The 8,464-nt window shown below is 63.2% G+C and overlaps 1 protein-coding gene across 1 annotated transcript; it reads right to left on the reverse strand.

Moving 5' to 3' along the window:
• Positions 1–211: 211 nt before the first annotated feature.
• Positions 212–2,694, reverse strand: LOC102385253 (anionic trypsin-1-like). Its single transcript, XM_006038534.2, has 5 exons — positions 2,655–2,694; positions 1,895–2,051; positions 1,530–1,789; positions 590–726; positions 212–453 (listed from the first exon to the last, which is right to left on the reverse strand). The coding sequence occupies exons 1-5, from the start codon at positions 2,692–2,694 to the stop codon at positions 304–306; spliced, it is 744 nt and encodes a 247-aa protein (XP_006038596.1). The 3' UTR covers positions 212–303.
• Between the last annotated feature and the right edge of the window lie 5,770 nt (positions 2,695–8,464).

Here is an 8,464-nt window from a genome sequence, read left to right on the forward strand (position 1 = left end):
GACCACAGACCCAGCTTGGGTGGTGCCTGGGGTAGTCAGTTTGCTTCCCCCTGCCCAGCCTTGCAGCCTGCGCCCAGGAGAGGCTGTGCTGACTGACTGACGCCCAGAGCATGAGAAGCAGGAGGCAGACGGGCAACATGCTGGTCCCGGGACACCGGGGTTTATTAGGGTTCACTATGCCAGCGGCAGGGAGGTACAGGGCCAGGTGTGGCTGGTTCTGTGAGCACGCACGGACACCAGGTGGTCCCCACCCCCTTCGGCAGCTGTTTCCCATTCCTGGCTGCTGCGGTGCTCCCTCCTTGCCTAGTTGGTGGCGATGGTCTCCTGGATCCAGGGCAGCAGGGCGCAGACCTTGGTGTAGACGCCGGGGTAGCCTGCCAGGGCGCAGCCGACGCCCCAGGACACGATGCCCTGCAGCTCCCCGTGGCAGACCAGTGGGCCGCCAGAGTCTCCCTGCAGGGCACGGAGTGAGTGGTCAGTAACAAAACGCCATGCCCCCCCAGCCCCCAGTGCTGCATGCTGCCCTGCCTGCTCCGAGCCCTAGCACAGAGCCAGGGCTCCCCAGCAGACCCCAGGCTTCTGCCCTCACCTGGCAGGCATCCTTGCCACCCTCTGGGAACCCGGCGCACAGCATGGTGCTGGTGATCTGCCCGGGGTAGGCGTTCTCGCACTCCTGTGTGCTCAGAAGGGGCACGTCCGCACACTGCAGGTTGTAGGGGTTGAACACTGCAAGGCAGAGGGACAAACTGACCCAGGGGTCCTCTACCTCTGCAGGCTGCTGGGACCCCTGCCGGGGGCTGTGGGCAGGTACCAAGAGGCGTTGCTGCCCCTAGCATTGCCCGGAGCAGCTGGTGCTTGGAGCTTGAGGACTCCTGGCTCAGGGGCAGGGGGCTCCTGGTGGGCTAGAGCTGCAGGGCTGGGAGCCAGGGACCCGGGGTTGGGTGCTGGCCATGGCTGCGGCTGGGGGTTTGGGCTGGAGTGGGCCTTGCCCTCACTGGGACTGGGGAAACCCGGCAATTCCTCTGCTCGGGGTCAGCTCGTCACTGTGGCTGGGGCCAGGAAGGAAAGGTGCCCCGTGGGCCAACCCCACAGGCTGTGTGAGGGGGGAGTTGCCTTCCTCTGTAGCAGGGCCCTGGACCCCTTCCTTGACCTCTCGTGCCTTTGCGGTGGTAGGACAGAGGCAGGGAAAGTTCAAGGCTGTTACTAGTGACTCAGGTGCTGCACTGGGCAGTTGTGCATGATGGTTTGTCCCCAACATTTCTGAGAGCAGGCTGGACAGGCTTTCTGTCCCTGAGCAGGGGGCTGGACTGGCTGCGACCTCTGGGGTCCTCCGAGCATCTATCTCTGCTTGCCCAGGGGACTGCAGCCTGGCCGGCTTGAGCGGAGGGCACAGGCTGGAGGTCGGGACTCCTGGGTTTCATCTCCAGCTCCAGGGCAGTGTGTGGCCTGCAGGGCCTACACTGCTACTGCTTGTCCTCTCCTGGCACCAAGCCCCCAGGGACTCTGGGGGCAGGGAGGGGGCGACTCACCTCCGTCGCTGAGGATGTTGCCCCAGCCTGACACCATGCAAAAGGTACCACCCTCGGCACAGGCTGTGGGCAGGGCGACGGCCTGCACATTGGCATCAAACTGCACTGGGTGGGCCAGCTTGATGAGCATGATGTCGTGGTCCATGGTCTGGTAGTTGTAGTCAGGGTGCCACACGATGGTCTCGATGCGCATCATGTACTCGGTGTGCTCGAAGACTTGGATGTTGTGGTCACCCAGGATCACCTGCATGGCATTGGGGCTGGGGGGTTGGGGCACAGCTGCTCAGTGCTGTCCAGGGAAGCGCTTCCCCACCAGCCCCAGCTTGCACATGTGTGCACACACATGGATTCAGTGCCACACTTACTTGTACCAGCAGTGGGCGGCTGACACCACCCACTGGTCTGTGATCAGGGACCCGCCGCAGAAGTGGTACCCAGAGTTCAGGGAGACCTGCCAGGGCTGGGAGTGGGGGGCACACTCATGGCCTCCAACGATCCTGTCTGCGCCATGTGGGGCAGCGGCTGCAGGGACATGGCATGAGCAGGTTACAGGTGGTGACGTATAAGGCAGGAGGGTTGTGAGCCCCGTCCCTGCCCTCAGTCCCTCAGGTGCTGATTTAACTGAGAGGACTCAGCAGGTACCCCCAAATCAGGGCTGCTGCTTGTCTGGGAAGGCAGGTCCCAAGCTGTAGGCAGGTATCCCCCCAGGTGGGGAAGGGGCTCCCTGTGGACACAGCCTCCCCAAACCGACTGCAGCGTGGGCTCCGGGGCTCTCAGCATTTTGTGGCTTCTCCGAAGCTCCCTGTTGTGCGAGGAAACCCAAACCCTGGGGTGGAGCCCAGGGCCTAGGGGTGCCCGGAAATGCTACACCTGGTTTTGCTCCCTTGATATGAGAGATGCAGCCGGTGCCCGGAGCCATCAGCAGGGCCCAGGGCTTGTCAGCACATTGCAACTGCTCTGATCTTGGGTACAATCAGTCATGGGGGTAAATGAACAATGAACACGCTAGTGATGGACCCACACCCCGGCCTTCCCCAGCCCACGGGCTCCAGACAGCCGCCCCGTCTCTGGCAGGCAGGGCTGGGGGCTCTGGCAGTGCCCAGCCCTAGCCCTGGACCCTGGTACCTGCTACCCCCAGGACCAACAGCACGAGCCACATCGCCATCTCTGTGCAGGCAGCAGGGCAGGAATGAGCTGGGCCTGGTACTGGGAATTTATAGGGGAGCTGCTGCAGGGCAGGGGCGGGGATGGGGTGGCTCCCCTGGGGCAGCAGGTGCTGCATTCCCACGAATCCCGGCACTGCCATTAATCAGGTCTGAGGTGATGCCTGACCTGGCTGCCCCTGAGCCTGGCCCGCCTGCACTCTCCCTGCAGCTGGTGCCCATGGGCTCCCACGACTGCTGTCTTCCAGCCAGGCCCAGGTGCGGGGTCATTGAATGGATGTGCCCTCCAGACGCTTAGAGCTTCCTGGTCCTGGCATCGTGACAGCGCACAGGCCAGGCTGGGCTGGGTGCTTGCCCCCAGAAGTTGGCCTGGTCTGCCACGCCTGCCTGGGGGGGTGCTGGGGCAGGAAGTGACAAGGGCTGGGCCTGGGTGCTGTCCTTAGTTGTGGTGCTGGTGCTGTCCCCCATGGTGGTGCTGTCCCCAGTCATGGCGGCTGGGTCATGCTGGAGGTGGCTTCTCTGCGCTGGGACTTGCCCAGCAGGCTGCAGTCCATCTGCTCTGGTGTCTCCCAGCACAGACCAGGCCCTGGGCTTGGGTGGTGCCAGCTGCCCAGCTGTGTGCTCTTGGGGCCAGAGCCTGGCCCTGCGGTGCATGCGGCACAGACGTAACGGGACAGAGGCCTTTCTGTCTAGCCCTTAGCACCTGACCCCTGATTCCTGGGTCTGGCTTCTGTTCCTAGTGTCCTGGCTCCTGTTCATTTGCTCCTGTTTCCTGTTCCCAGGGTCCTGCTTGTTGGCCATGGCTCGATGTGTTCCCTGCTGCCCCCACATGGTTGGACTCGCTGGTCTGCTTGTGGTTCCCTGCAGCATGGAAGAGCAGGTGGGTGACGTGCATGCATAGATGCCTTGGCCAAAGGCAGCTCCTTGCTGGGCCCTGGCCTTGGCTGCTGGGTGCTGAATGGAGATGCCATGTCCTTGGCTATAAAAATAGCACCCAGGAGCTGGCATGGACAGGTCTGGCTCCCACCCTATTTCCGAAGGGCCCAGCTGTGCTGTTGCCACCTGGCTTCCTCTGCTCCCAGTCCTGGGGCAATGCTTCCCCAGCGCTGCAGCTGTTGCCACCACCCCAGTCCCCCTGGGTGGCTGAGCCCATCCTGGCTTGTGCCCAGCAGAGCTTGCTGCTGGCAGCTGGGGGTGCTGAGGGGAAGCTGTGCTACGTCCCCAGTGGCTAGCAGATGCCCTGGGAGAAGCTGAGGGGATCTGGGTCAGGATAGGGGTTGCCTGCATCCTGAATCCCCTCTGCTGCAAGCTTCCCTGCTAATTGGGGGGGGCACTGGGCTGGCCAGCGGGGCCTGTGCTGGCCGAGGTGATGTGGGGGTGGGCCTGGTGCAGCCAGAGCAGCTGCGATAGCTGGAGGCAGGGGTGGGGCTGTGCCCAGAAGGGCTGCAGCTGGTAGGGGCTGCTGGGGCTGAGGGGTGTGTGCTCTATGGTAGTGACTGCCAGGGGCTCTGACTCCCTCCCTGTCTGGCTCAGGCTCTCTGTGCAGCCCCATCAGCCTCAGCTGCAAATCTCTGCTGATGACCCCCAGCCATGGGTTTCTGCAATGGTCCCCAGTCCCTGGCTGCAGGCTCCTAGCTCTCTCTTGGGCCAGGCAAGCAGGATTGAGACCCGCCTGGGATCCTCCACCTGCTGTGACCCCGTCATGCCGGGTTTGGTCCTGGCTTCTCTGTGGGAGCACTGGCTGTGGCTGCAGGCTGTCCTGTTCCCAGGTGTGTGGCCCACAGCAGCTGGCTGGTGACTCAGGGTTAGCAGCAGGTGCGGGGACCTGTGTGCCACCTGCAGCAATAACCAGCTGTGGGGAGGTGCTGCATCCCAGGATCCCAGCTTGCCAGCCCCTGCAGTGCCTGCAATCTGCCTGACCCCAGCCTTGTGCTACCCTGGGACCCCTGCGCTCTGCGCATAGGCAGGGGTGCAGGGGAAATGGGTTGGGGTGCAGAGAGCCCTGGGGGTGGAGCCAGACAAGGGCTGCCTGGGGGAGGAGTCTCATCTGGGAGCGGGGTCCAAGGGCTGCTGCCACCTGCATTGCTCTCTTCCAGGTGTAGCTGGCCTGGCTCCCCACAGGCACCGGGGGCTGCAGATGGCCCGGTCCCAGCTGCAGGCATGGGGTGAGCATAGGCCACGAGGGCGCCCTGTTGTTTACACGAGCTGATGTGGCTGCAATGCATGCCCTGCATCTAACACCCAGGTCTCCCACATGCAGGGCGCAGCTACCCATGAGCTCTGCTGGGGCTTGGCACTGCTCCGGCCCCATCGCCCATGTTATCAGGGCTTGTGGAGGTCTGGCAGGGATGCACCGGCCCCCTGGCCTGGGACAGTCAGCGTGGAGGCCAGGACTCTACAGGGACCACCGCTGCCTGAGGTAGTCCTGCCCAGCCTTCTCCCCACACACTGCTGCCCCCCAATGTGCCTGCCCCTGCTTGCTGGGATTGCACCTTGTGCAGGGGGCTGAGACCTCGCACTTGTGCATGCATGTATGTGTGTGCACGCACATGCTTTTCCCCATTGTCCCTCACAGGATGAGCTGGGGCTGCTCCAGTGCCCGTGTGGCCATGGCTGTGCAGTCCTGATGCTCACATTGGACTGGAGCTAGGCAGTGCTGCCAGATGCCCTTGTCCCATGCCTGCTCTCTAGGTATGGCCCGGGGTGCGCGTACTTGCAGGGGCCAGTGCAGTCTGTGTGCAGGGAGACATGCGATGTGCTCTGCAACTCTGCCCCTGGTGACCATGTCAACGCCCCGCTGGCCGGACAGATGCAGGAGGGGGGCAGCGTAGCAAGGACAGGAAGCGCCAGATGTGGCTGTGAGAAATGGGTGTTGCCCACATGTAGTTCTGCAATCTGCGGCTGTTGCAGCGCTGGAATGAGCGCTGTCTGGTGTGTTGGTGTGCCAGTGCAGGGGAGGGGACACGAGTCCAGGCCTTGCTGCCAGGACCCCAATTTGCAGGCACTGGTGCAGCTACATAGCACGTGCCACAGCCAGGCAGCAGTCAGCGCTGATGCTGGTGAGCAGCTGGATGCTGCTGTAGCTGGAGAAAGGGGGGGCCCAGCTTCTGAGTGCTCTGAGCTGTGCCCGTGTCATTTGTGTTAGTGTGGGTCCAGCAGCCCCTTCAGAGTCACCCCGCCCTTGATAGGGAAGGAAACTCGGCCTGTTTTCAGTCCATGCCTCCCCTGTCCATGGAAAGTGTCCGTGGACCTCTGCAGTCCGTGGCTCTGCAGCCTGCATGGTAAGCGCCTTGCTGGGTTGCGATGGGTTGAAGCAGCCCTAGCACAGGGCTGTGTGTCCCAGACCCGGCTCTCCCAGGGAGGAGGGGGAGGAAGGGTCAGTCTCACTTTCTAGCCTTTGGGGAGGCCCCTTGCACCTGCACCAAAGTGACTGGGGCAGAGTGTGGCCTGGCCACCGCTCGGTCTGACACTCTGCTCTGCGCTTCCTCAGGATGTTGAATGCAAAACCCCCACCCCCAGCCCAGCTGCCCTGGCTTCCTGAGACAGGCCGGGGCGTTGCCTGCCACAGCCTCTCGCCACCCCCTGGGAAACCCTCTGGAGGGTCCAGCTTCCCCCACCATCCACAGCCCTGTGCTGTGTGTGGGCTCGCTGGCCGGCCAGCTCAGCACGTACCTCTGGGTAACACTCATCCCACCACCGGGCACAGTTCAGGTTCTCTGTGGGCTTTGTCCTCCTAAGACCAGAGCCTTGCCCCAACCAGTGAAACTGGAGGTGAAGAACAGCACTATCTGCTTGTGCTTTCGTGATTGCCCAACACATCCCCGGGGGAGAGAGAAGCAAGTGCATGTGTGCCAAGCTGTAGGGCTGGGGACCCCTCCAACACGCTCAATGCAGGGAACGGCACTGCCCTCCTCCCCCCGTGCCGACACCGGGGAAGTCTGATCTGCGGTGGGGCCCCTGCATTGGGCTGGGGAGGAGGAGGCAGCCTGCTGGTTTGTGCAGCCTGGGAGCTCTGCTGCTTTGGGGCTGTGGCCGTGGTGCCCACAGCTGTGGGACTTGGGGCCTGATCTCCCCACAGGGCCATGGAAGGGCAGGGGCCCTGCACACAAGGAAGGACTGGCCCTGACCGGCAGCCCTTTGCAAGCAAGGCAGCATGTCCTGGAGTCATCGGAGCAGTGTTGTGGCCTGGTCCACAGCTGGCTCTGAGACGTCTCCATGCCGGCACGTGTCAGTGATGGTGCTACAAGCCAACAGGCTGCTGCATGTGTGACCACCTGTGTGCATCCTGCCAGCAACTGGCCAGGTGGCAAAGCCCCCATGCACCCACCAGTCAAGGCAGGTCTCGGCATCCTTGCTAGGCACGGCGGCCCACAACTCCCCCAGGGGCAGGGTGGGTTGGGTGCTTAGTGGCTGACAGCTGCTCCGGGGCAGGGACTTTGGGTAGTTTACTGAGGCTCTTGGAATATTTGGTGGTAGGTTCGGGAACTCCCACGATTACAGGAAATCTCAGCAAGGCTGCAAGGAAATCTCAGACCTGCCTGCTGCTTTTTCCTGCGAGCTGCAGAGGTGCTGGTCATGGGTTAAAAGGCAAGGGTGAAGAGGGGCTTGGTGCCTCTTCCTGTTTAAACTCTCCCAGGGCTCTAAGTCGGGGCAGAGGATGTCTGCGTGCTTGGTGGTGCCCAGGTGGCAGGGCTGGGACATGGGTGAAATTCCCCATGCCTCGCCACACACATTAATTTTTGGCCTGGCCTTTGTGTTTCAGAGAAAGTTCAGCTCCCTGAGACCAGGAACAGCTGAAACTGTGGCCTTCAGGTGCTGCACAGCTGCAGAGAACAAGCCCCAGGCCACGCGCTCCCCAGCCAAGAGCCTCGTGCGGCAGGAAAGCCTTGGCCCGGGTGCCGCGCATGTGATGTGCGCACCAGGATGGCACTGGATCTGGCAGCAGGTGAAGAGATCTGATGCAGAGGGGGCTGCTCAGAAGCGGGGAGGGAGCAAGGTGCCACTCCCAAGCTCCAGCCAGTACCCGGTCACCCAGGGCCATCGCTGGCCCTGCAGTGGGTGGCGTTGGGTGGGACTTTGCCGCCTGGCCTAGCGCCCACTCTCTGTTTGGGCTGCCGGCAGCAGCAGCTGGTCTCTCTCTCTCTGCGGCTGTTTCCAGCTGCCTCCCCTCCCCTTGTTTGTTCCTGTGTCAGAGCTGCTCCCTGCTGCGAAGGTGATGGGGCAACAGCTCCCCCTCCCTTCTGCAGCAGACCGAGGCAGACAGGTGGAAACCTCAGGGATACATCCCTGGTGCAAAACAGTGGTGGCATGAGTGGGGCTAGCCCCGGGCCGAGCTGCTGGCTGCGCAGCCCAGAGACTGCGCTGGCTGGATCTCAGCCATGCACCCCACTGAGCGGGGGCAGGTGCTTTGAGAGGGAAGATGTGGGCCTCTCGGGGCCCCATGCTCCTGGGGCCTGGGGGAAGGTGGGAGGCCACGCTCCGGGGCTGAGCCACTTCCGGTGCAGCGGAGCTGGGGTAGTAGGGTGCTGTGCCGGGGCTCTGTGGTTGGAGCCGGCTGCCCAGAACCGCGCCCTGCCGCTTGGCAGTTCTCCTCCCAGGATGCGCTGAGCAAGCCTCATCCTCGGGCCCTCCCCTCACCCTCCTCAAGGATCCCATGCCCTGCACACCTGGCCCCTTGAGCCCCGAGGCCCCGCGCTGCCCAAGGGGCCCTGCAGCAGGTACTGGCACAGTGCCACTCAGCTTCTCATTAGGGTTTATTTTTGACAGGTTTTT

Source organism: Alligator sinensis, unplaced genomic scaffold, assembly GCF_000455745.1.
Source record: "Alligator sinensis unplaced genomic scaffold, ASM45574v1 scaffold893_1, whole genome shotgun sequence".
NCBI classification, from domain to species: Eukaryota; Metazoa; Chordata; order Crocodylia; family Alligatoridae; genus Alligator; species Alligator sinensis.

Bases quoted from the DNA above. Each gene is read 5' to 3' on its own strand.
- LOC102385253 (XM_006038534.2), bottom strand. From the start codon at position 2,694: ATGGCGATGTGGCTCGTGCTGTTGGTCCTGGGGGTAGCAG. The intron at 2,052-2,654 runs GTACCAGGGTCC...ATGTCCCTGCAG, and splicing joins GTTGGTCCTGGGGGTAGCAG to CCGCTGCCCCACATGGCGCA. The intron at 1,790-1,894 runs GTAAGTGTGGCA...CCAACCCCCCAG, and splicing joins GCCGCCCACTGCTGGTACAA to CCCCAATGCCATGCAGGTGA.